Below are 26,767 nucleotides of genomic sequence, written 5' to 3'. Positions count from 1 at the left end.
CAGGCTCCAGCAGCCACATCCTGCTGCGTGGTCCATGGGAACCCACCCGAGCCCCGTGCAGGGAGCGAGGGGACACCGGGGACCCCACGCCCGGGCAGGGCCACGCAGTGGGGACAGCCGGCGGGCCGGGTTGCGGGCGGAACGCAGGGGCGGGCGCGGCGGCGGGGGGGACGGCGGTGGCGGTGGCACCGAGGCAGCGCGGGGGACAACTATGAGGGAGGCGCCGAGGCGGCAGGGGGCGCTGTGCCGGCGGACCGCCCCGCCCCGCCCGGGAACCCTCGGCCGGCGGAACGCGGGCGCTGGGGCGCGGGGCCCGGGCGGCGGGGGCGCAGGCGGCGGGCCGGGCCCGGAGGCGGCGGGCAGGAGCGGGCCGGAGGGGAGCGGGGCGGGCCGTGCTGCAGCGGACGGGCCGGTATCTGAGCGGCCGGCGAGCCCCGGGGCCCGGCGGGCAGCGCCATGGCGGAGACGATCGTGAGTGGGGCCCGGCGGCGGCGGCCGGGGGGAGGGGCGATGAGGCAGCAGATTCGTGTGGGGCGGCGGGGCCGCGCTCAGCCCGCACCGGGGCCGCACTCGGCCCGCACCGGGACCGCGCCGGCCTCTGGGGACGGGGAGTCCCGCCGGGGTCGGGACTGGCGGTGTCCGGGCCGGGCAGCCACCCGGAGCGGTGCCCCGACCGGTTCCCCGAACGTTTGCCCCACGGAAGTGCCCCCGGAGCGGGGGGGCGGCCCCGCTCATCCCCAGCCGGAGAACGGGCGCGTCGGTACCGCGAAGGTGTCCCGGCCGAGCTTCTCCCGTGCCAAAAGTTGGGAGAGTGTGAAGGGGCTCCTGGGGGTAACACCGGGACACCGGCAGCGCCCCGTGTCCCCGCAGTGTCCCCGCCGTGTCCCCCGGTCAGGACACGCTGCTATCCTGGCCATGTCGCCAGGTGAACGTGCACTCAGAGCCCCTGGAGCCGCTTCCCCGGTCCCCGGCAGCACCGGGACTCTGATGTTTGTGTTGGTGACGTCCCTGCCAGCGTGTGAAGAGCCGTCCCTGGCCTTTTCCCCCAAAAGCCGCTGTTTTTTCCCATCTCTGACTCCGGACTGCAGCGAAAACGCTGCTGGGGGTTGCACCGGAGCAGCCTGAGCCTTGTGGCTCTTCTCGTCTTTCGTTAGTGGTGGAAGCACAGGTCAGTAACGTGGGCTGGAACCCAGCAACAGCGCAGGTGCCCATTAGCACCCGCTAAGCCAGCGTTTGCATGGAGTCACCGAATAAATCATCCCACGGAAGCTCTGATTCACCCTCCTTCGGAAAGGTTAATTCCACATCTGAGGTCAGAGCTTTGACAAGGAAGGCAGTGTTAGCGTTCTTCTTGGTGCCAACTCCTTGCCGTGCCTTGTGCATTAGGGAAATTCATCCTGCAGCGTGCAGACATCGCTCTGGTGCTGCCCTGCTGCTGGGAAATTACTTCATTGTGCGTTTGCAGCATTAAAAGCGGGAGGGAGGAGCAGCGGGGACGGTGTGCATGAGCCTCCAGCGCGGCTGTGAGCGCAGGGTGGGCTCTGTCCCCTGTCACTAACTGGGACTGTCCTCTTCGCCTCGCAGATAATCCGCGTGCAGTCACCAGAAGGAGTGAAGCGCATCACGGCCACGAAGCGAGAGACGGTGGCCACGTTCCTCAAGAAGGTACCGGCAGCCTCCCCTTGGGGCCGGGCAGGGCCCGACAGCTTACACACACCAGTGACACGTGTGTCACCTCATGGGGCAGATGCGCTGGTGGCAGCGAGGATCGGCGTGCCTGATGGAAAAGGGCGTTTTTATTGGTGTAGGCAAAACCAATTTCCAGAGGGTAAATAACAAAATTAAAGAAGAAAACTTACTCAGCTTTTCAGCTGGAGTTTCCTGGGGTGGGAGCTTTCCTGGGCAGGAGAGGTTTTTAGTGTTCTCCCAAAGAAATGGCTGCTGGGGAAGCAGACACAGGAAAGCCGATAGTCAAACCCTGCCACGAGGGACCGGCCTCTTCAGGCGTGACCCAGTGAAACTCAGCTGCTGGAGTTGTCCTTTCCATATCATTTGAATGCGCTTTGTGTGCTGCTGGTTTTCCAGTGTGATTTTGGAGAGAGCACGAAAGGGGTTAAGGTGTGATCTGCAGGCGATGTGGGAGCCTGCGGGGTCTCCTGGGGAAGATTTCCCCCGGGATGCGCAGAACGCTTTGAATGTTGGAGCTGTCATGTTTGAGGTTGGCTGTATCGTGCTCTTTGCTCTGATGCAGCTGCTCAGTGTTTAAAGCTTAGTTTTTAAGTGCTCCTTCCCTCCTGGAGCTCTGCTATAACCTGGACCCCTCAGGTCAGGATTTCTTTGCTTCCTTGGAGAAGTGCTCTGTGTTCTGTGCCTGCAGGGCTGTTCTCAGCTCGATTTCCTTTGCCCCTGCGAGGGGGAAGGGGTGCAGACCGAAACCTGCTACCCTTTGTGAGTCGTTTGCTTGTTGGAAGCTGGAGCTCAGACAGCAGCCCCCACCCAACCGAACCCAAATCCTGTCGGGTTTCAGGGCTGGGGCAGAGACACTGGCTGCAGCCTCCCAACAGTCTCACCCAAAGAGAAAAGCGTTGCTTTCCAAATCTGAGGAACCTGTGCAAAACAAGCTGCTCAGTTTCAAGGGTTCATATTACCCGGGGCAGAGTGGAACAATCGCGCTTGCAAGCAGCTACATCAGAACAAAAGCAGCAGCACTCACTGAAATTGCCTGTTCAGCTGGGGAAAACTGTATCCCCTTGCTGAGCTGAATGCAAGCAATGTTTGGATTTCTTCCCTAATATAGGGCTTACTCAAAGGTTTTGTAACAGAAGTTCCCTGGACTCAGTGCTTGCTCTGAGCAGCTTTGGCATCTGAGCGGTGCCGCGGGGTATCTTAAACCTTGTCGTTCTTCTCTCTGTTTCAGGTTGCAAAAGAATTTGGTTTCAGGAATAATGGCTTTTCTGTCTACACCAATAGAAACAGGACAGGAGAGATCACGGCGTCACAAAACAAATCCCTCAACCTACTGAAAATCAAGTGAGTGCTGACAGAGCCGCTGCGGGTGCAGGGGTTTTACACCGGGTTCCTCCTCCCCGCGCTGCCCTGAGCTCTCCCCTCCGGAGCGGTGTTGGTGTCACGGTGCAGCAGTCCCGCTCTCTGCTGTCACCTTCCCGCTCTCTGCTGTCACCTTCCCGCTCTCCGCTGTCACCTGCCAGCTCCCCAAAGAGGCGAACTTGGCTGATGTGCTGAACGGGGGGCGGTCAAAACATCTACGTGCAAGGCTGTGGCGGCCGTTGTTAGGTCGCTCCTGGCCTTGCTGTTCGCCTGCTGTGGTACAGCAGCCCCAGGGCTCCGTTTGAGCTCCCCCGGCCCCCAGCGAGGTCCCTCAACCCAGCTTTTTTTCCGGCATTGGTGCCAGAATCTGCCGGTCCCCTGTGCAGAGCGGGAGTTCCTGCCTGCTGTAGGCAGGTGCAAAATGCTGTGATTGCATCGTGTTTGGTTGGGAATCTCTTCATTCTGTTCACCTGGAGAATAACGTTAAACTGACTAAAAGTACAAGAACTGTTACCACCTTGTGCATCTTGTCGCTTGCCTGTCAGCGCTGGCATCTGTGACCCAAGGGATCCACGCTGGTCCCTGTCCCTGCTGGAGCTGTTGCTTCTCTCTGTAGGCTCCTTTCACCTTTTCTTCATCTTTTTTCCCCTCCTGATTAAAAGATTTGCATTTGTTGCCTGAATGACCCAAGCAGCAGAAAGATGGCTAAAGGAATGGCATCGGACTGCCTCGTTTGCTAGTCCGTTTATTGTTTGTAATAGATTACGTGCCGGTCTGTGTTTGGGAGGCCCAGCAGCAGGTCCCGCTAGCCGTGTGTTGTTTCCCCTCCCCGCAGGCATGGCGATATGCTGTTTCTCTACCCCTCGAGCCCGGCTGGCTCCTCCTCAGAGACCATGGACACCTCTGCCTCCCAAAGCCTGCGGCCCATGGGGGCCCCCCAGGTGGTGGAAGATGAGATCGACCAGTATCTGATCAAACAGGACGGGAAGATTTACCGAAATCGAGACCAACAGCTGTAAGTAGAAGGCGGATTTTGTTCCTGCCGGCACATCTGTGCCGCAGCAGAGCTTGTGACACCCCGTCTGAAAGCAGCGGCCAGGAAGCGCTACGGGAGCTGCCCCCGCGCTCTGCCCTGCCCCTTGCTGCCTTGGGAGCGCTTGCAAGGGAAAACAACCCTTGCCATTGTCCTGGGAGGTTAAATTGAGCCGAGAAAGGAAGCAGGTACCAAAATCCCAGGGTCTTTGCCAGGAAGGACTCATTCAGAGCATCTATTGTTGTGACCAAGGTGGCCCCTGCTGTGGGGCTTGTGATGGTATATTTTTTGCTCCTGAAACATTAGGAATTCTCTGGACTAAAATGAGAACTTTGAATTCTTCCCGGGATGTCCTGCAGGCAGTGCCGTGCAGCCATACGAGATTGTGCTCTCTGTGTGGCATGTGGCTTAATAAGCAGGAGCCCACTGTCTGCAGGAGCTTCTGTTCCACGTGATCCCAACGGCAGCTCCCGCGGTCGGGCTGGGGTGGCATGGCCAGGTCTCCCTCCCGCAGGGGACGGATGGGGAAATGCGCTTCCCACCGGAGCCGCCGTCTTGGCATTGCCCGGCCGGCAGCGGGGAGCGCTGGGGCGGGTTTGGGGTTGAAATCTCTGTCAGAGCGGAGGCCGGGGCTCTGCTGCCTTGTCTGGCCGTGGTGCAGAGCCGGCACAGCCCCGCGCCGCTGGCCCTGGCACGCTGCGGTTGCATGCGGCTCCTGGGTCTTTCATCCGACCGCTGCTTAGAAAGGAACAACAAAGAAGTGAGTGGGAATATCCAGTGGCAGGGGGACTTGGGTCTCTGCCCGCTTGCCCTTCGGGCTTCCTTTCCATCACGTGCCTTTCTAACCTTTCTGTGAAACCAGGGAATCCATTTTGTTCACCAAAATGCAGCGCAACCTTGCTTTGCCAAAACTTTTAGCTGCAAGAGGCTTAGATAAACAAAGCAGCTTGTGTATTTTGTAGAAGTAATAACACAATGGTGAGTTAATACCACCGTAAATCTGCCCTGATGCTGCTAACATGTCCGTCTCTGCATGGCTGGTTTTTATCGCTCGTTGTTAACAGGGTCCCGGTTGGGTCCTGGGCTGGTGTCTGTCCCGGTCGTGGCCTTGGGGCTGGACCCTCTGCAAAGTAACCTCCGAAGGGGCTGGAGTGAACATTTTAAAGGCAAGCAGGAATTCCTTCTAAAACGGAGCCGCTCGCCTTGCCCGTTGTGTTGCGTTCCGCGTGGTTTATCTTCAGCGCTGCAGCAGCGGGGCAGTTTGGAGAGATGTCGCCTTTATGTGGAAAATCCTATCTAACCTTTCCAGGCTGGCGATAAACGAGGGGAATGTCACATTGTTGAAACAATAAAGGCAAAACCCATCGCTCCACGGCAAAAACATTGTCTTTAACTTGGCCACATTTTTCAAAAGAAGAAAGGCAGGTATTGTTCTCAGCAGGAGCCGCGGTGCAGGGCTGGGTATTTATGAGCGGTGTGAGTGCGGATCGGTGTAACCACGCGGGGATGCTGGCGTGCGGCTGAGCGCATCGCCCGCCTCAGTGCTCGCTGTGCATTATCTGCCACAGCCCTTGGTTAAAGCAACGCTGCAACCAGACCCCGGCCCTTTTGTCTCTACGAGAGCCGAGGTCCGTGCTCCTCTCTAGAGACCTCCCTTTGAAAACCAGCACCGACCTCGTGCTGGGGCGGAGGTGGGGGGAATATTTGTGTTGGTTTGGGTTTGTTTTTTATTAAAGCGATCACCTCAAGAGTTGATGTTTTCCCCTCTGTTTTGTAACTTTACCCAGCAGGTCTTTATCTGTCCGATAAACACACGCTTCCCTGTTTGTCCCAGACCATCCTCTAGCGACTGATAAAAGATGAACGCTTCAGTTGCCTTTTTGTTAAAACCACCCTGGCCAGCCCTGTGACGTAGGTTTGAAATTCTTTGAGTGGAAACACAACCCCGGTGCGGGGTTGTAAAACTTGAGAAGCCGTGACCTGAGGTGTGTTGGGCGGCTGCTCGGGGAGCAGAGCCAGCGCCACGGACAGCGGGAGGGATTCATCGTGACCCGCGACTCTCACATTTAACCTGAAGCTTTTGCCGTCTCTTTATGTGAAATTATCTTGTGGTGGCCCCTCTGTAACATTCCCCGGTGGGTGGAGAGTTGCTCGGAGCCGTATGATTGTACGGCTCTTCCACACCAAAACCGTTAGTCTGGAGCAGCTTTTACAGCCTGACTTTTCCATTGTTAAACAAGATTTAACGCCGCTTCTCTTTCTCTTTGCGCAGGTGTCGCCACGGCCCCTTGGGCAAATGTGTGCACTGTGTACCGCTGGAGGTAAGAGCCCGAGAACCCGCTCTAGAGGCTCCCACAGGCGCCTGTGCTCTGGGTTTGGTTTCTCATGGTGTGGACGCTTTTCCCCGGAGCGCTGCCTGTGTGGAGCTGTCAGCTCGGGGTCGGAATCCCCACAAAGGCACCACTCGCATCCAGGAGCACTAAAGCTCAGGGCCTTTACACCGTTGAGTTTGTTCTGGTTAATGCTCTGGTTTCCTGCAGTAATGGGTTTAAAAGGAAGCACTTTATAAGGGTTTTCCTCCCTCTTCACTCTCCCCAGATCCTCTTGCTTCATCCCCTCTCATGGATCCCAGCACTCCCCAGTTTAACCGCGTATTATTCGGGTTGAGGGCAGCATTAGTAATGCCTGCAAATGTGCGGTGTAATTTATGGTGCGAAGCGGCGATCCCTCCGACGTCGCTGCGTTCTCGGGAGGTTCTTTGGCCGTGTTTGAGCAGCTGGGCTTTTTGTTTGTCGTTGGATATTGAAAAGAAAAAGCATTTTGCCTTTGAGGCTCGTTCTGATTTGTGGAGCCAGCCTGTTATAGAAGTAGGAGGCGACAATAAAGGCGGCTGTTGTAAAGCCCTGCTGTTTCTGCCCCAGCAGTAGCTGCCTTGAGAACGAGCCGAAATTCCCCTGATTGTTTCCACATTGGGAGCGAGTGGGGTTGACTCTAGAACATGCATTTGTTTAGCGCTCGGTGTGTTATCAGGCAGGTGTCTGACCTGGCTTTTCTCTGTGTGGTGTTTTTGGCAGCCTTTTGATGAGGATTATTTAAACCATCTGGAGCCGCCTGTGAAGCACATGTCGTTCCATGCCTACATCAGGAAGCTGACCGGAGGGGCGGACAAGTAAGAAAATCTCTGTGTTTGAGTTGTAGCTGCTTTTTAGTACTATAAATGAATGTACAGACAGATCTCACCAGCGTAGTGCTGGATACAGCTGTTGAATGGCAAACTGGGGAGAATGTTAAAAGAAAAGAAGGAAAAAAAAAAGTCTATATTTGGGGTTCTTATAACTTTTTTGTTTTGCGGTGGTGATGTAATGGCTTCGAGGAAACGCTGCTGGGGGAGGAGGCCAGGGGAAGGAACGGGATTCCCTAACGATACCAAGCTCCGAGCCTGGGTCTCAAACCTCGTGGAGAGGCACTGAGACCGTGGAGAGCTTGTACTGGTGGCTTTTGTTACCTGCAAACGTGACCAGGACAGAGCGATGGGCCTGGCAGTCCCCAGGGCCTGACTCCGCTCTGTGCCGTGCTCCCCGTGTTCTTAGTGAAACCTTCTCTTGCCGTGGTGCCGTGATTCACCACCCGGTAACCGGCAAACGAGGCGTCCAGCCCCGTCATGGGCAGAGGATGCTGTGGTGATACGGGCCAGGGAAGTGCTGAGTGTAAATAAGTTATGCAGAGATGAGACCTTCTCCATGCTGTTCCAAAGTGCCTTTGGGATTTTTGTGATGTCTTTGGGAGATGCAGCTCAGGGCCGTAATACTTCAATTTGCAGGGAACTTCCCTTTGCAGGAAGCCTTGTATGCATGGAAGAAGCTCTAATTTGCCCTGGCAGGATCATCTATTACTTCCCACGCGCTGCATCAATTATTTAAGCAGGGTCCCATGAGTTTTGTGTCTCTGCTCTTGCTTGAATATCTGCTCTTGCTTGAATATCTGCTCAGGAGCCGAGTCAGGGACCAAGCGTCAGCCTCTTGACCTCACTAATTGGGCAGCAGAGGATTTTGGGGAGCGCAGGAGCAGAGTGTCCCCCATAGGGGTTTGCAGGGGCTTGGGGATCCTCTGAAGATGCAAAGTGTTGGTGCCTCCGTGTCTCCTCTGCCCTGCTCCTGCTGTGATATTTCCAGCCACTTTCAAGACCCAAAAGCATTTACTGTGGTAACAGCCACCTTCTTTTCTCCTTCTTGCAGGGGGAAATTTGTTGCCCTGGAAAACATCAGCTGCAAGATCAAATCGGGCTGTGAAGGGCACCCTCCGTGGCCAGAAGGCATCTGCACCAAGTGCCAGCCAAGCGCCATCACTCTCAACAGACAGGTGAGGCGCAGCTCGGGGAGCCCGTCTGCTTAATGCTGAGGAGGGGCTTGGCTTTTATTTTTGGAGAGATGACTTCAGGAGCAGCCAACTTGGAGCAAGGAGCCTTTGCGTATTGGCCGTTGTTGGGGAGATGCTGTCAAGGTCTTCAGTCCTTGCAGAAAAGGGCTCCGAAATGTGTCTGGGTCAGCAGTTTCCTTTTGTGTGGAGGATGCCTGAGCTGGCACCGCCAGCAACGAATCTCTGCTCCTTTTCCTCCTGGGATCCAAAGGCCACCCACTGTTTCTTGTTTCCTCTGGGATTTCAGTGTCTTTTTTTAGCTGCAAAGGCTCTTGGAGTAGGAGCCATAGGGACCCAAGTTAATGGGGTGCTGGGGGTGCTCGGCACCTCCCCACGCTCCAGCCCACGGTGGGTTCTGCTGTGGGGCTGGGAGCGGTGCCAGGGGGATGCTGCGGCAGAGGGGAGGGTGGAAGCTTCTGTGTCCCTGTTTTGGGGGATTCGGCTGTAACGGGGGGACGTGTGTGTCCTGGGAAGGTGTTGGTGATAGGCAAAGTAACCAGACCACGCCGAGGATGGCCTGACGCTTGAACTTTGTCAAACAGAAATACAGGCATGTTGACAACATCATGTTTGAGAACCACACAATTGCAGATCGCTTCCTTGACTTCTGGCGGAAGACGGGAAACCAACATCTGGGGTACCTGTACGGCCGGTACACAGAGCACAAGGACATCCCTCTGGGCATACGCGCCGAGGTCGCTGCCATCTACGAGCCCCCACAGGTAAGAGCTGCTGCCACGGCATCGCCGTCCGCTCCTAAAGATAATCAGGGGACACGGAAGCGCGTTTGGGTTTGGGAAACTTCACACAGTATTCCCAGCTGCAGCTCCGTAAGGAAAACAGTCCCATGAAAAAGATGTGATTTGGGTCTTTGTGTGTGTCACTGCCACTGGAAGAGCTTTAAAACCCACATTTGCTTTGTGTTAATTTTCACGTTTTTGACATTGCCCCAGCCTTAAACCATCTGAGTGCGGGGCAACTTCTTAACAGCTGATTTCACTTTTCATGTTTCTTTGATAACTGAATTTCCAAGTTTGTGGCGTGGAACAGCTTGAAAACAAATCCTCTGCTAGGAAGAAAAAAGTCGCGCCCTTGCTTCAGTTTCTTACCAGCTCTCTGAGAAAATGTAAGTGGTTTAATTAGACAGAAACGAAGTCTGCTGCCTTGAGTGAGAGGCCGAGGTTGAGATATGGTGCCTCGGAGCAGCCAGGAGTCCCCACTAGATGGTGCACGGCACCGCGCTCGGCACCGCACGGCACAGCCGAGTCCTGGCAGAACGGGTCCCGCCGAGCCCGGGCTCCCGGGAAAAACAAAACCTGAATTTGGTGTCAGAGAGCTGAACACAGAGCTGGAAAAGCCGCTCTGCCCACAGCACAAGGCTCAGCTTGGAGCTGCGTTTGCCTTCTGGCTCCTTCGCTGCTGATCAAAGTCACTTTTCTGACTGTGGGCGCTACGTATACAAACACACCATGGTGCGTCATATGTTTTCTCCCTCTTGATTTCTGCAGGGTTGCTGGGGTAAAATGCAACAGGCTTGTCTGTGGAAGAAAAACAAATGGTTGGGAGTGCGTGTGTGAGAGCGGAATTGCAAAACATTTACAAGTTCTTCCCTTTCTAGAGCCGTGCCCTGTATTGTCTCGGTATCGCTGTTAAGCCCCTGCTTTGCAAGTTGTGCACAGCGAAAGCCAGGCGGGTTTTGCTCTGGTGAGCGGTCTCTGCCGGGCTCCTCTGCACGAGAAAGCTCTGAAACACACCCAGGGGTCGTGTTTTCCAAAGCACAGGGGAGCCCTGGGCATGGGCTCTTGGGCTCGCTGCATTTCTGCCTCTGCCGCTCAGCAATTCAAACAGACGAAGCAGCGGCACCGAACTGGCCGGTTGAACGCAGAGCTTTGGAAAGTTTGTATAATCTCTCACCTTTTCCAAAGCGCTCGGAAACAGCAGCGGCCTGTTTGTAAATGCTGGGACTTTCATTCATAAAGCTGGATGGAGTTTGTAACTGTATCTGAAGGGCTGCGACGGGATGGATCTGTGTATGCAGGAGGTCTCTGGGGTGGGAGCCATCAGCGGTGATGCCGAGGGGAAACGCTCCCATCCTCGGCCTCACTGCTGGCAATAAGTGCACTGTGTATTTCCTGTTCAGTTTTACTAGCGAGTTTTTCTTTGCCGCAGATCGGTACACAGAACAGCCTGGAGATCCTGGACGATCCGAAAGCCGAGGTCGTGGATGAGATCGCTGCAAAGCTGGGCCTGAGAAAGGTGAGGATGCTGGGGGGATTTCGTGCGTCTTTGCGTGGCAATGGAAAGTCGCGGGCAGTTCTGTTCAGCTCCATGGGGTCATTCGAGACCGTCGGGGCGCTTCTGAGACGCTTCGGTAACTCTTACACTTTTAGGTATGAAAAACAAAACGAGAGTGTTTTCCTGAGCACGAGCACCTTGCCGGGCTGCGCAGCTGGAGTCAGCAGTGCTCGGGCACGGGGACGTCAAAGGGAGTAGCAAAGAAGCAGAAACATGATTTTCCCTTTATTTCTGCTCAGATAGGAGCCATGTCTGGTAGCATCTCCCCAGTGAGTGCTAATTTGGCACAGATGGAGCTGGAGTTGCCTCCCGAGTTTGTTCTTTTGATGAGATCTGTGCTCCACTTCAGGAGCAGAGGGTCCTGCGTGGTTTTTCTTCTCCTCTGTGGGTCCGTGCACCCGCAGCCCAGCAGACCCCGCTGTCGGGGTCCGGTGGTTTGCTGATTCCGCTCACGCCTGTACCGATGTTTTCTGGTTTGGGGAATCCAGTGGTATCGCGTGAATACCAGGAATGAGATGAACACAAACAAGATTTGACTTGCTAAAGAAAACACAAATCAGAAGAGGCTCGGCACAGCAGACTGTAAACATCTGCCGAGAGACCTTTTGTTCTCAGCAGATAAGATCTCCAGCCTTTTGCCAGTGTCTGAGGCAAAGCTTCTGTGCGTGTTATTTATTCCCACACTTTTCCCCTGTTCCTCACATCAGATATTTTTGATCCATAGGACTTAGCACGTAGCATCCTGCTGGCTGCAGGTTTTTGTGTGTCCGGGCTCTGCTGGGAGCCTGAATCAGCAGTTCCCCTCGGAAGGGTTAACGCGGGGAGCCGTTCCCAGCACGTGTGCGCGGGTTCACGCAGCGGTGTGTGTGTGTCCGCGGCCCCGCTCCGATCTGCAAACAATGCAGAAAGCAGGAATGTGGTTTTTGGACCGGAGCAGGCTCTGAGTTGGAATGAATCACACTCCAGTGGGAACGTAGGAGCTTTATCTTAACTAGCAACTGCGAGCTTCAAAATGAGATCATGTGAGCCGCTCTGTCATCCGCTGGCGCTGCCGCCGCCGCTTTGCTCGGAACGCTCCATAGGAAATGCTTTTTGCTGTGGGTGGGAGGAGAAAGCGGCTCAGAGGCCTCTTACAGCCTCCAGATCTTTCCATGAAAAGATATTCCGTAGTGAAACATGAAGCTGCAGGTGCCGCCGGGCGGCCAGCTGGCACGGCGCTCCTGGAAACGGGATGGAAGCGAGCCCGCGCAGCTGGGAGAGCCATTTCCTTCAGCAGCGGGGCTGCCAGCGGCCAAGAACATCGTGTCCCACTAGGAGAAAATGTATAAGCGCTCTTCTGGTTTGGGTTGGTGTTTTTTGTTTGGTTTGTTTTTACTTAAAGCAGCTTTCTCCGTATCGCTTCTGTACAGGTTGGCTGGATATTCACCGACCTGGTCTCTGAAGACACACGGAAAGGGACCGTTCGGTACAGCAGGAACAAGGTGAGATTCGAGCGTACGGCTCATCACAGCTGCTGGCACCGAGGTTGGTGTCACCGGTAACCGCAGCCGCGCCGAGCCAGGGCTGCCGCTGGAATTCTCTTCTGAAAGCTTCAGCAGGAAAAAGAGCTGGAGCTCGAAGGGCCCTGGTGGGGTTGGAAGGTGTTCGGGGAGCACACAGAGCCGCCTGCCCTCCTTCAGCCACCTGCTGGGAGAAAACGGTGCTTGTGGGTTAAAAAGATTCAGCAGAGTGGGGTGTGAGGTGCAAACCCAGCGAGCAAAAGTGACTCAGTGCGAGGATGAGCCTGTGGGCTGGGCTCCGAGATACACACGGCTCACACTCGGACCTTCTCAGCTTCCTGTCGTTCTAAAATCAACCACGTCCCTATTTGGAAAATGAAACCCTGCTTTAAAAACAAAAAATATGTGTGTAAAGGTGGGTGGAACTAGAAGTGGGACAGTCCCTGTGGCGAGGGCCAGCCCGGGGCTGCGGAGCTGACATGTCACATTCCTGCCTGGTTTCTCCGAAAGCGTTTCACTGGGGTGGGGGCGGTTTCCTTTGGCTGCAGACCAGGTTACACCGCGTTGTCCTTTTTATTGACATTTCTGCTCTCCCCTCAGGACACGTATTATCTCAGTGCAGAAGAGTGCATCACAGCTGGACACTTTCAGAACCAGCAGCCCAACATCTGTCGCCTTTCTCCAGATGGTCATTTTGGATCCAAGTTTGTCACGGTTGTGGCTACAGGTACAAACTGGCCTCGGCTTGTCCGGGCGCTCTCGGTTACACGTGAATTATCTCTTGTTAATAGCAGAAGAATATGCAGCTCTGTCAGAAGTCAGACGTCCTGGTCCCCATCTGTCCTATTTAACAAGAGTTCTGCCTTGCTCTGTCAAGTAAAATACTTCTTTATGTTCCTTTGCTATCTTCTCGACAATTATTTACCCTGTCCCCTGCAGGAAAGTTATTTGAGGCTCAGACCTGGAGCACCCGTCTCTCTGCTCCACAAAGCATTTTTCACCCGCAGCCAGGGGAACAACTGTTGCTCGCTTTGCTGTTTCAAATCCCGAAGCCGCAGTTTGTGTTGGCTGAAAGCGGCGGCGCAGAACCGCGGCAGCGCCGTGCTCACGGCTCCTCTGGCTGCTCCGGCGTAGAGCAGGGACCTTTATCTCCCTTGTGTCACTGTCGGGGCAACCTTTGCGTAGGATGCTGTGTTCTCCTGTGCGTGGAAACTTGTTGTTTGCCTGAATAAAGCAGAGTAGCCTGCAAAATGCTTTGCTTTGTCACCTCTGATTTTAGCCGTTTTCACAGCGAGGCCCCGTGGAACGGTGCTGGAGGTTCCACCCGCCGTTCTCCACGGGGTGACTCGTGCGTTTATTTAACGTTTCCCTGGAGCAGATGCGCTGGGCTCTGGGTCTGTTAACACAACGAAAAGAACGCGTGACTTCCAAACAGCATCAATGTGAAAACCGAAAGTGTGATGCTGTGTCCCCTCCTCCGAGCCCAGGTTTTGTGAGTGTTCCCGGAGCCTCGTGCAGTGAAAACGGCCCGGAGAGCCGCCCGTGCGTTCCAGACTGCTAAATGCATCCATCTTTCATTAAAGATAGATGTGTATCTCACTCGCTCTTTTTTTCTAGTTATTTATTTCCGGTTGTTTTTTGGGTTTTGCTTTTAAACAAGGTGTTTTACTGAGGCTCTTTTCAGGCCTTCCCCGTGTCTTGGTCTATGTTTAATTTCTAGGAGTGCTTGTTCTGGAGCAGTGAGTGATTGAGGTTAGAGATCAAAGGGTAGAAAGCGAATATTTCCTCTTTTCTGTTCCAGATAATTTAATTCTCTTCCGTTGAATCAGCCCATCAGGTTTCTATTTAAACACTTGATTCCTTCCTTTTGTGCCTCATAAATATATTTGGATAGTTTGCACCAACTTTTTCTTTAAATCCTCTACATGGATTAATTCCTATCCCCTCCTGAATTCCTAGGTTTGGAAACGGTAACGTTTTCCTACCATCTGTCTGTGTCTTCTCTTTCCAGTTGTATTCTAATGACATATGACCTGGTGTTGCTTACATTGTCCAAATCACAGTGCCAAGCATGTGAGCCAGGGTCTTCACTTCCACTTTCCAGGTCAGGTTTCTCCCAGACCCTCCACTGCAGGCTGAGAAAACACTTTCTGGGCCTGACGTGACGAGGCGACCAACCCTGAACCCGCACTCGTGGTCCCGTGCAAAGGAAGGGGCTCTCAGGAGCTGTGCTGGCTTTGCTCCCAGAGAGAGGAGAGACCTGTGGGTGCTGGAGGGCGATGCTGCAGGAGCTTCCGGAGCGCAGCTTCACCTCTCGTCAGCTCCGGCACAGCGCTCCGGCTCTGTCCTGTTAAGCTAACTGTGAAAATGGCTGTTACTAAAGCAATGTGGAATTTAGAGGGGATTCTTGCCTAGAAATCCTCCCCACACAGCAATACCGGCAGTTTCATCTTTCCTATCTTCACTGTTAGCAAGACCATCGTGTTTGTAACCCATCTCTCCGGGTTACGCCGGGCAAACCGCTCGTGTGGGATTTTCTCAGCCAGCCTCCTCTCTTCCAGGTGGTCCCGACAACCAGGTCCACTTCGAGGGCTACCAGGTGTCGAATCAGTGCATGGCGCTGGTTCGGGACGAGTGTCTGCTGCCGTGCCGGGATGCGCCGGAGCTGGGCTACGCCAAGGAGTCCAGCAGCGAGCAGTACGTGCCCGACGTCTTCTACAAGGTAAGGGCTGCGCGGGGAGCTGCAGGAGCGGCTCTGCCACGCGTCTGGAAACCAGCACGGCCAGCTCAGGAAAGGATGTTCTTTGAGGTCTGAACTATTTTCAGTAGTAACCGTTCGCCACATGTCTGCAAAGTAATTGCATCAGCTCCATTTCCCCCTCGTAAACGTGCCGGTTTGGTTTCCAGCGCAGCAGTAGCCATTGACTATCCAGCTTCTAAGCGAGGTCTGCAGCGATCCACGGAGAGCCCCGATTCACCTCCTCTTCCCTGTTTGTCGGCAGCGTTTGTCACGCTTCCCTGTTGATTTTAATTCACTGGCGTATGACGCGCTTACCAGCACCGGCTGGGCAGCAGATGCCAGAAAGGGCAGCGCGGTTTGTGCAGCGGGAGGAGGGGCAGCCCCGTGCGTGCCTCTGCCACAAGACGCGGGTGTGGAGGCTGAGGGCAGGACCAGGGTGTGCCCCTGGCTTTTCTCCTGGTACCGGGGTCACCGCCTGCGCCCGCTCCTGTTCCCGGGTCAGACAGCAAACCCCAAAAACCGGTCCCGAGGAGCAGGGGGGGATGTGTGTCCAGAGCAGATCCAAAACACCCTTAGGTGATGCGCCGTGCAGGAGCGCTGCTGGCGACCTGTCTGCCGCGGGTCGCGGTGTTCGCTGGTCGCGGTGTTCGCTGGTGATGAATGGGCTGTCGTCATTCCCCTGACAGTCATGCCTGGAGATCTTCAGCCCCGCTGTGTCTGCGGGGCCAAGCTAGAAACTTGGGGACAGGATCTCTGCGGAGGCTGATAGCACTGCCTCTGAAACCGGGGATGGTGCTGCCCCGTGAGCAAGGACACAGGCATTAATTAATGGCTCTGCTTGCCAAGTAATTAGCCATCCATCACCCAAGTTAGTTATCTCGTTCTTGCCTGCGATTCTCACAGCCCGCAGCTCTCCTGCTGCCTGTATTAAAGCTGTTCGTTAAGGAGCGGAGGACAAGCAAAGCTTCCTTTGGGACAACCAAGCTGGTCAAAACGCTCCCGTACGTCCTGAACCCAAGGCTGGGAAACGCTGGCCTGGCTGAATCAGCCCGTGAGGCTCCGTCTCCCCCTCCACCCCTCAGCGCCGAACTGCACCTGGGAACGAGGAACGCCTCGGCCAAACCCAGTGCCGGAGCGGAAGGGTAGATGGAGTCAGCGCCTTTTCCCTTTGCACTCAGCTCGCCTGAGGAGCTGATAAGCCAGGTCTGATTTAGCTCCATCGGAGCTCGGCTGTGCAGGGGTTGGCCCTGATGTGCGGATGAGCTCATCCCTGGCAGCTGCGGTGCTGTGCCGTGCTGTGCCGTGCTGTGCCGTGCCGTGCCGTGCCATGCGCGGGGTGCAGCTCATGGGAGGTCCCACAGGTCTGGGTGCCACATGTGGGGCCACCCCGGGTGCTGGGAGCGGCGGGAACCGGTGGGTGTTCCCATAAGGGCTTCGCTCCCATCCGTAATGCGAAGCAGGGAGATAAACAGAATGTGAACGGATGGTTCCAGCCTTCCGTGGAAATTTCCATGAACCACTGATTCACTGGGTCGGGCTGCAGCTTATTTCATGTTTTATAACTTTATCCGTGATTGCGTTTTTCATGATGTGCTCGAGTAAGGCTCGAGCGCTGCTCTGGCGGGTGTAATCGTCCTTCAGACTTCAACGTGCTTGGCTATAGGATCTCTTAATTTTTTTGGAATGTTCTTAAATCAATGGAAAGCTTCGTCACCGCTGGCTCTGAGAGCCTTTGGGGTCTCGTTAAATGTACGAGGCTTGAGGTCAGAGACACTACCTCATGGTTACTGGGCTGGTGACAGCGGCGGGGTCAGAGCGGTGCTTGCATGGAACACGAGGAGCCCGGGGCTGGGCAGAGCGCGGCTGGTTCGGGGTCCAGCACCCGCTGCCCTTTTCTCCATGAAACCCGCAGGAGCCGAGCAGCTTTGTCCCCGTCCTTGACGTGGGGGTTCCCCTTGTGCCGCCCACCAGCTCCCTTGGGGCAGAAAGCTGCACTTTTGGAGCGGTTGCTGTATTTTGTCTCGGACTGAGGGGCTGTCACTGGTAGAGAGAAAAGTCCAGATATCTATTTCTCTGTAATACCCAAGTATGCGTTTGAAAGGCCCTTTGGGATGAACAGAGCAATACAAATTTATTCTAATTGGATTAGAACCAGAAGGGCGATGTTTGTGGAGTGCGGATGTATTTATAGAACAAGGACGCATCCAGATGCAAGGCCCGGTCTGCAGAACCCCTGCTCACCGTGGGTCGGCAGAGGTGGTGCTGTGTTTGCACATGCGGTGCAGCGCCACGTGTTGGTCGCGTTGTTGGGGACGTCTCGCGCCCCCGCTCGCAGCAGACGTTGTTTTTTCAGCACTGACTGTTAGGAAACACAGCTGGCTCGGAGCTGCGGGCAGGGGAGCTGCGGCACTGCGGGCAGGGGAGCTGCGGCACTGCGGGCCATTCTGTGGTGCTGTGGGCCGTTCTGCACCGCCAGGGGTGTCACTGCACAGCTGACAGACTGCATGGGACGGGCAGCGGCTGCCTTTGCCCAGCAAGCTGCTTTTCCGTGGTTTGCGCCACATTTTGTGCTTGTGGAGCGGAGCAGGGCTGCCCTGTCCCCTGGGGCTGTGGCTGCTCCTGCCCCAACGCTGCTCGCCTCCTTTTCTTCCATGGAAACAGAAAAGCTGATGGCGCTGGCATTGCCCCTGGGAGGCGAGGCGTTTTTCCCGAGGCCTCCAGCCTTGTGATTTCTCTATCTCTTTCCCGTTCTCTGTGCGTTGGCCGCCAGCCCCGCTGCTTAGCGGAACCACCCCGGTGGAACTGGCAGTAAGCGCTTTCTACACGTGGCCATTGCTTTCCTGGCTCCCGAAGGCTGGAGTTCTGCTCTGGCCTGACAGTCGAGGGCTTTAGGGACCATGAGTTACTTTGCTGTGAGGTGCCTCTCCAGGTAAGATCAGCCAGAAGGAAGAAAACATCCCCTTGTCCTGCTGGGTTGTGTGCGAACGTCACAGCGCAGCGCTGCTCCCAATTCCAGCGTTGCACAACCCGCACGCGCTCCTTGGCGAGGTCAGTGCAGCGAAACTCGTGAAGGAGCCGCTCCCGTCGAGACACAGGTGCCCGAGTCAGGGTAACCGGCCTCTTTGGGAGTGAAGACGTCGATGTTGCAATGGCCACTTCACCCCGTTTCTCAGCTGGGTTGGGGAGAGCCCAGCTGAGTGTTGTGTACGGGCATTTCTATTCGCTGTCTCTGCCCTCAGGCCGCCTCCTGTGTCCATCTGGCTCTAGAAAATAACCAGGCTGATTTTGATTCCGCTGGCCGTGCACCTTCCAGCCCGTGGGTTGGTTATTCCCTGCCCGAGCGGTGCCCGCCTGCTCCCGCAGACCCGCGTGCTCTGCTCCACCTTTAATTTCTTGGGCTTATCAACCTCCTGCCGAACAGAGGAAGGAGGTGGTCATGTTTTACAGACCCTTTGAAACACTTGAATAATGGGTTTCAGGACTGGCTTTGTCTCTTATCACAGGTATTGTGTCAGCTTAGTGCAAACACAAAGATGTCATCCTCACCATGACCTGCATTTTACGGCCGCCTTAATATTTCCCCAGAGTTTCTTTGGGATGGTGTAAGACAAAAGCACTTCACAATGGCACGAGTGTTATGAAAGAGCCGTTTGCCCTCGCCGGGTCCTGCGTGTGCCCTTCGAGTGACGCCGGCTGAGCCTCGGCTCCCGCGCGGGGAGGACGCGAGCGCTGCGCTCAGGCTCCGCGGGGTTTTCACTGACGGCAAAGGGCTTCCCTGGCCGGGCTCCCTCCAGCAGGTCGCCTTGGGCTGGAAAAGCCATCTTAGCCTTAAATGTCCCAGCTGCTCTGGGGAGGAGGAGGATGCGTTATTAGCTTGCAAAGAGTCTCCTGAGAAGGGTTTCAACTCTCGCTGACCCGTCGCTCGCTCTCAGGAAAGTCGCTTCGTGTCTGTGCGTCAACCGCTCTTGGCTGTGTGAGAGGCCAGGGCCGCCCCGTGAAGCTCTTGGAAGCTGCACAGCGGGGAGCAAAGCTGGGCTTTGTGAACACAGGGAAAGGACAGGCAGCGGCTCCGCAACGCGGTACCCTCGGCACAGCGAACCTGAGGGATACGGGATGCCAGGGCTGCCCCGGGACGGGGAGCCACGGCCTCCATTGCTCCGTGCTCGGCTGCTCCCTCACCCTCCACCAAAATCCCCAGGGCCACCCGGAGCCTTTCCGGCGGTGCCGTGGGGCGTGTGCCGCGCCGGCCATCGCACCCATCCCTTCCCTCTTTGACCTCATCCCTCTGCAGCTTCTGCCTCCAAACCGCGGTCTGAACGTCTCTAATTGCAGCGCCTGCTGCACCCTCCCGTTTTCTCCTCTCTTGTGGATGATTCACTGTCCATATGCTCCAGGCCTTGCTGCTTGATTTTCATCCAGGAGCCAAATACTTGCACCGTCGTTAACCCCTTCCTGGCCCCCTTTTGGTGCGGTTGCCGCTGGGTGTTTGCGGCTCCGGGGCGGCAGCACTAAGGTGGGAACTCAGGATGAAGATGTCTTTCTCCCAGCTCGGCATTTGTTAAGGTCTTTAAAACGTAATTGCCTAATAAAATGGGGGTTGGAGAGGAGTGCCGGTGTTTGGGGGGTCTGTCCGGGGGGGGCGGTTTCGGCTGCATCCTCGGCTGGAGCGCGGTCCCGGTCTGGGGGGACAGTCTGGTGCACGTCCCAAAGGCCCCAGCAGCGTGACATTAAAAAGAAGGCATTTAACGTGGAAATCCCCAGAGGCGGAGATTAAAGCGAACAGGTGCTGGAAAAATGTTTCTGCATATTAGAACTTAATGAGATTTGAAAATGAATTCCAGATGGGCTCATTATGGGTGAGTTGTTACAGGTTCGTTCTTGCAGGGGCAGGGTTGTGTTTGGGAAGCTGATTCGGTCTGATCGGGTTTGATTCCCGGCTCTTGCCGTATCACCGAGATCTCGCGGCAGGTTTAGCTCTGTGATCTCCCTGCAAAGGCTCCGCGTCTCCTCCGGCCCCTGTCAGAGCCGCTGAGATCTGAGGCCACGAGCCACTGGCCCTGCTGCCGAAATCACCGCGGGGCCAGCAACCTGTCATGTTCAAGGAGAAAAGATCCTTATCGGAATTGCTTTTAAAAAGGAGCTTCAAAGCCTGGAAGGTGGGTTTTTGAAGGGTTCGTGGGGACGGAGGGCGCTGGGGGGGCTGTGCCGGGGGGCGACGTGCCGGAGCCTGCCCGGGCGATCCCCGTGCGGGCAGAGCGGGTGCTGCCGCCGCGCCGCATACCTGTGCTGCGGAAATACCGGCGTAACCGCGGAGCGCCCGTAGCGGGGGAGCGGCGTGTGCCGGCAGCACACGCGGCTGGGACAGGAGGGTGCCGGCCCGGGAACCGCTCCCCAGGCACCGCGCTCTGGGGGCGCCGGCTCCACCGGCAGCGCCGGCTCCGGCTGCAGCCGCCGGGGCTGCCGAGAGCTCGGTGAATGTAAACTGCAGTGTAAGGTCCCTGATTGGAAATTATGGGCGTATGATTTATATGGGGCTCGGTGAATGATTTATAACATGTTAAGTGATGATTTAGGTAGAAAATACAACCCCCTCTTACAGAGTCTTTAATGAAAAGTGTCAGTTCGCATGAATTTATTTCTAAAGCTGTGTTTGAACTCGGCGTGTTTGACATAAATCACGTCTAATTGTCATTTTATGATTAATGAACATATGCTGGCCGTTTTTCTCCATAATTAAACTTTATGTTCGATTCGTCTGGCAAAGCAAAACAAGTTGCTGCGCTGTGAGATGCGGCTCCTCGGTCCGCGTGTGAGAAAGCGCCTGGGTCGCCGGTTCCCAGGCGAGGGCTGCGTGGGGCTCGTGGCCGGGCTTGCAGAAAGCCGGGTTTGCCTGGGCTGAGGAAGCAGCTGTGGCACCGTCCCTGCCTTTTCGGACGGTGCTGCTCCCTAAAATAACACCGGGCACCTCTGCAGTGGGGATGAGTGAGACCAAGGGGGGCGGTGCCCACGCTCTCCCTTGGCTGACGGGGTCCCCGAGCTCCCTGTCCCCGCACAGCGTGGATTCGGGCAGCCCCACGGCACCAGCCGCACACCAGCAGGTTCTTCCCATCGCCGAGTGATCCACCAGGGCTGGGGATCCGCGGGCGCCACGTGGGCAGCGGCGGGCGGGATCCCTCGGGCTTCACACCAAGTCCATGTGAGGAGTAACAAGACTTTTCTTCTTTCAGGACATAGACAAGTTTGGCAATGAGATCACCCAGCTGGCTCGCCCGCTGCCGGTTGAGTACCTCATCATCGACGTGAGTGTTCGCGTCGCTCGCCGGAGATGGTCATGGCGGAGCGAAGTTCTTAATGCACCTTGAAAATTCATGTTGGGGGTGATTCACAGGGCAGATTTTCTTCCTTTCTCCCTTTCCCTCTGCGGCCGGACAGCGGTAGCGCAGAGGCTGCTGCGCTGTGGGGTAAACGCCGTGCTCTGGGGACCCAAGTGGCACCAGGGGACGCGCTGGGAAGTCCCTGCCCGGTGTCCCGTCAGGGCTCGGAGCTGGCACGGGGCCACGTGCCGGGGAAGCCGCCAGCCCCACAGATGTGTGTGCCGGGCGCTGCCTCACCCGGAGCTCGTTAGAGAGCTCTAGTTGTCTGTCACTTAGCAGCAATTAAGGATCCGGCTCTTTTGGTGACTCAGCAGAGCAGGTCGGTTGTACCGAAATGCCTTTTCCTGGGGGAGGGAGTTCCCATACTCTGCCCTTTGGCTTGAAAGGAAACTCTTACGGCGTGGAAGGCAGGAAAGCAAATAATTCAGATGACAGATGATATTGCTGGAGTTAGAGGTGATGCCAATACCGATTAAATCCACCCGGAGCAGCCGGCCTGCCCCGGGGCAGGGAAGCTGGCAGCCCGAGCCTCCCCTGCCGCGTCCTCCTGCCCGTTTGCTCTGCCGTGTGTGTCGCCTACCAGAGCGGCTCGGGCTGACACGGGGACGTGGAACCCGCACGGGGAAACGTTGTGTCAGGAACAACAGGCTCATTGTGTGGGCCCCGCGGACGCCCCGTGCCAGTTGGCAGCACCGGAGCGTGTTTATTGCTCCGGTAGTAAAGGCATCTGCTTCTGGGCTACCTGAGGTGTAATTAAGATGAAAACAGATTGATGAAAAATGCATTTAGGAGCAGTCTGGAAAGCTGCATTTCTGAAACAACTTGTATTATCTCTTTTTTTTTTTTTTTAAGGCATTATTCCAGCTAATACTGTCCCAGCAGGTATTTGTGCTTACAAAGGTACTCACCGACAGGGCTCAGCAGTCAGGAACTGACACTTTAAAGCCCCAGAAGTAGGACAGGTGTGAATGTCACTCACAGCCCCAAACACCAGCTGGGCAGCTCAGTAGCGCGGGCACAGCACCATGTCCCCCGCACCCGTCCCTTCGGCGCAGGGCGGCAGGGCCAGCGCACACGGGGTGACTGCAGGGGAGCCTGGGCCCCCGCTCAGCCCCGAATGACGTGCGGCCCCGGCTGCTCTCCTTTGTCAGGAGCTTTGCCGCCCGTGTCCCGCCTGCCCCTCCTGCTGCCAGCGCTCTGACCGACCTTCCTTGGATTTTTTAGATCACGACGACTTTCCCCAAGGATCCAGTCTACACTTTTTCTATTTCTCAAAATCCATTCCCCATTGAGAACCGCGATGTGCTGGGAGAGACTCAGGTAAGGAGCAATTTACAGCAGAGCCGTTCCCTACAGACGGGTCATCTGTCCCCGTACTGGTGTCTGCAGAGGCAGCTCCAGTTGTGCCCTTAAATCACCCCGTTGCGGTTCAGCCCAGCGCTTGCCAAATGTCTGGCTGCCGATCGCTTCGCTCGGTGACGAGGACCAGGGGCCCCCTGAGCCACCAGACAGGTCGGGGAGCTCCAGCCCCACATTGAGAACCCAGGACCCGCTTCTCCTTGCGGGCGGGAGCGGGACAGGGTCTGTACTCCAGCTCCGAGAGCACCAAGTTCTGTTCCTGGGTGGATTTTTAAAACGCCGAGGCCATTTACTGCGAGAGGCCATAGCGCTGAGCAGAGGCAGCTGCCCGACAGCCCCAGGCGCTCGCTGGGTGTTGCCAGCACACAGAACTCGAGTTGCTTTAAAGCAGCAACAGCTTGTTCCTCTAAGGAGGCCGAGCCAAAGATGTCACGGGATTCCTCCAGAAGTTGTCACGAGAACGGGGTCGCCGCCCGTGTGTCTGCGGCGTGGGAGAGGTCGGCTGTCCAGCGGCAGCTTCGGTGCTCGGTTCCGAGGCCACCCTGGGTTTGGGAGCAGGGAAAACAAGGGAGCTGGGGAGTACGGGGCTCAGCGGCCTCTGTTCCTCAGGGACGGGGCTTTGAGCTGAGCTGACCGGCCCCTGCTCAGCTTCTCTTGCTCAGAGATCCGCTCTGGTTGTTCAGGTGCTGGGACGGGAGAGCTGGTGAGGCACAAAGATCCCGTCCTCTGGAAGTGGGGCAGCCTGGGCTCTGACATTGAGGGGGTGCCCAAAAGAGACAGGAGCGTTACAAACAGGACAACGAAGTTACCACACGGGGGAAGTGACTTCTCTTTATTATTGTCCACTCTCTCTAGGACTTCCACAGCTTGGCCACGTACCTGTCCCAAAATACTTCCTCCATTTTCCTAGACGTCATTTCTGATTTCCATCTGCTCCTCTTCCTGGTCACCAACGAGGTGATGCCTCTGCGGGTACGTACCGCGGGGGACAGCGTCACGTCAGCGTCCCCGGGGCCCCGAGCTCCTGTGTCACTTGTGTGCATGAGGTGACAGACCCGCTGCCAGCCTGGGTGCTGCGCAGGGCTGTGCAGCTGCCCAGCGCCTCTTCCAGGCCGAGCTGTTGGTTGAGGCTTTAAACAGTGAAAGCAAAGCCCCAGAGCCGCTCCAAGCAGCGCGGGGGTGGTTGTTCACGCGGTCACGGAGCGGGCAGAGCCAACTTGGCTGCAGCTCCGAGAGCTGGAAACGTTTGTAAAAATACCTCGGGATCAGAAATTCCTGTTGTAACGATAATGAGATCAGAGCCCCCCAAATCTCGGTGAGGCCAATGACTTCCTGGCTGTGCCGCTCTTGGCCGGGCACCGGGGGCTTGGCAGCTGCCCAGGGCCCCAGTTCACATCTGCACTGCCGGACCTGCCCGGGGTGAACCGTGCGCCAGCAAATGGGCCCCGTGTGTGCCAGAGGCTCCCGGTGCGCCGGGCGGACCCTGGGCAGCTGCAGATCGGGCTGGGGCCAGCACGCTCCGGGACGGTGGGTTTGCACCGCACGGAGTCAGGCTCGACCCAGAGGTGCTGCTTTGGTGATAAACCTCCTCCCCATGGAGAAAAGGGGAAGCGTTTGGGGTTTAGGGTACGTCTGAATGCTGGGGGGAGCAAAAGGGATAAACTGCATCGTGGTCCCTGCCTGTGACTGTCCCTGGTGGCACCCAGAGAGCAGCAGCTGGGACTCGCGGCCCTGGCTGGTGGCACTGCCCTGGTCACAGCCCCAGCCTGGGTGCCGGAGCAGCATCCAACACTGATTTCCCTCTTACTGTTTCCAGGACAGCATCAGCTTGTTGCTGGAAGCTGTGAGGACCAAGAACGAGGAGCTGGCACAGACCTGGAAGAAATCAGAGCAGTGGGCAACCATTGAGCAGCTCTGCAGTAAGAACGGGGGTCCCTGGGGAGGGGGTCCCTGGGGAGGGGGTCCTGTGACAGACGGGACTTGCCCTGTCCCTGCGCTCCCCCCACTCTGACGGGCGCTCTCTCTCCCCCGCAGGCACGGTGGGTGTGCAGATCTCAGGACTGCAGGAGTACGGTGCCGTGGGCGGTTCGGCACACGCCGCCTCGGCGGCCGTCTGGGCCTGCCAGCACTGCACCTTCATGAACCAGCCGGGCACGGACCACTGCGAGATGTGCAGCCTGCCCCGGACCTAGCCGCGCCGGCACCGCGCCAGCGCCAATACAGAGCAAAGCCTCGAGCAGCAGCAGTGGTGCTTGTCCCTTCCCCATCCTCCCTTCTGCTTCCCTGCCTTGGGTCCCCCCAGGGTGCGGAGCCGGGCAGGGGGTGACTCCGGCCACCCCGGTTACCCCTTGCAGGAGCTGGGAGCCCGGCTTTATCGTGCTGCCTGGGAAACCAATGCTTAATCTCAGCCTTCGCCACACAGGGCCGGGCTGTCCCCCTGCCACCCCCTACTGCTGCCATGGGCTGTTCTGGGGACTTGGGGGGGCTGTGGGCAGCCGGGCCCCTCCCTCCCTGCCCACAGCAGCTTCCTGGGCTTGGCATCTTGACCGCAGCTTTGCTCCCCTTTCCCCGCCTGCCTAGGTCGCTGCTGCCAGCCATGGGTGCCTGGGTGCCAGCAGCTTCCGTGGTAAACAGTCCCGGCAGAGTGAGCAGACGCCTGGCACCAGCACCAGGCCAGACATGGCTCTGCCAGGCTGAGTCCCAGGCACTGGCGCCGCTCCCAGAGCAGGACAGGCCCCCCCGGCAGTGGGCAAGGAGCGGGCATGTGCCAACTCTGGCTCGACACCGCTCCCGCGGCACCACGGCCCCAAGCCCTCCTCGATCCCTCTCCTGTGCTGGGCACCCCGAGTCCAGGGGGTTTTGGGGCTGGGGAGGGGACAGGGAGGTGACTCAGGTGCCCTGAGGGCTCAGCCCTCTCACAGGGCCCTGGCACAGAGCCCCCCATCCCCACCGCTGTGGGTTCAGGCCTTAATTAACCCCCCTCATGGCAGGGAGGGTCTGTCCTGCACCTGAGGCAGGGACACCCTGTTCCAAACGGCCACCCCGACCCCCCGCTGCTGCTGGCGAGCGCCTGCCCGAGCTCTGCCGAAGGCTCCGTCCCCCGGTGTTACCGGAGCGGCTGTGCGGCCCCAGGGGCTGTGGTTTGCTTTTCCCCGCGGTTTGCTGGTGTGTGGGGCTGCGGTGCTGGACTGGGCTGACCCGGGCGCAGGGTCTGTGAGTAGCGTTTAATAAAAGCACCTGAAAGGAGAAGCTGGTGCTGCGCATCCTGCGCCGGGCTGGGGGGACCCCGGGCCCTCAGCACCCCGTCCCCTGACCATGGCTCCTGCAGACGGTCTGTTTGCAATCAGCGCTCAGCCATGTGCAGCCGGGCCCCGCGCCAGCCCTGCGCCTTCAAAAGGGACGGCAGGAGCTGCGTGGAGCCAGAGCTGGGGGAGCTGAGCCGGGGAGCCAGCGAGCGGCTGCCGTGTCTGCACCGGCGGGACCACGCTCGGGTGGGTGGCAGGAAGGGAGTGCATGGTGCCAAGTGCCATGTGCCCAGCCGGGCCCTTGGGGACATGACGCCTCTTGGGGTCCCGGTGCCAGGGCGGTTGGGGACACAGTGCCCCGGCTCTCCGCTCCCCACAGTGGGGCCGTTCTCACCGCGCTGTCCCCTGGCAGCACCATGTCACGACTTCTCCCCCTCCTGCTCCTGGCAGCTCTGGGCTGTGCCACCAAGCTGAGGCAGCGGCCGGCGGCGTGGGACGACGGAGCAGCCGGTAACGGTGACATCCCCCCACCGGGACCCCCGCCGGCCAGGCAGGGGCTGTGGGTGCTGGGGTACAGGCAGGGCTGGGGCTGCCCTGCCCAAGGTGGGGGTGGGGGGTCCTGGGGGGTCCCGCCCGGTTCGGGGGTCCTGTCCCCCCAGCCCGTCCCCTCGGTCCCGCAGCCGAGCGGGGGATGCCCAAGGGCTGCGCCAACCTGACGCTGGTGCTGGACAACTGGAAATTCGCCATCACGTCCCAGC

General features: G+C 57.5%; 1 protein-coding gene across 1 annotated transcript; it reads left to right on the top strand.

The window, feature by feature from the left end:
* The first annotated feature begins 313 nt into the window (after nucleotides 1-313).
* Nucleotides 314-25,006, top strand: NPLOC4 (NPL4 homolog, ubiquitin recognition factor). Its single transcript, XM_065852472.2, has 17 exons — nucleotides 314-471; nucleotides 1,585-1,665; nucleotides 2,918-3,030; nucleotides 3,884-4,063; nucleotides 6,354-6,402; nucleotides 7,156-7,250; nucleotides 8,317-8,440; nucleotides 9,040-9,219; nucleotides 10,667-10,753; nucleotides 12,202-12,273; nucleotides 12,892-13,018; nucleotides 14,853-15,013; nucleotides 21,259-21,330; nucleotides 22,630-22,725; nucleotides 23,620-23,736; nucleotides 24,581-24,683; nucleotides 24,799-25,006. The coding sequence occupies exons 1-17, from the start codon at nucleotides 457-459 to the stop codon at nucleotides 24,954-24,956; spliced, it is 1,830 nt and encodes a 609-aa protein (XP_065708544.1). The 5' UTR covers nucleotides 314-456; the 3' UTR covers nucleotides 24,957-25,006.
* Nucleotides 25,007-26,767: the final 1,761 nt, after the last annotated feature.

This window comes from Patagioenas fasciata, chromosome 18 (assembly GCF_037038585.1).
Source record: "Patagioenas fasciata isolate bPatFas1 chromosome 18, bPatFas1.hap1, whole genome shotgun sequence".
NCBI lineage: Eukaryota > Metazoa > Chordata > Aves > Columbiformes > Columbidae > Patagioenas > Patagioenas fasciata.
The sequence above is the reverse complement of the archived record's forward strand: the minus strand, read 5'-3'. Positions and strand labels throughout refer to the sequence as shown.

Bases quoted from the DNA above. Each gene is read 5' to 3' on its own strand.
- NPLOC4 (XM_065852472.2), top strand. The intron at 6,403-7,155 runs GTAAGAGCCCGA...TGTTTTTGGCAG, and splicing joins TGCACTGTGTACCGCTGGAG to CCTTTTGATGAGGATTATTT. The intron at 24,684-24,798 runs GTAAGAACGGGG...TCTCCCCCGCAG, and splicing joins AACCATTGAGCAGCTCTGCA to GCACGGTGGGTGTGCAGATC.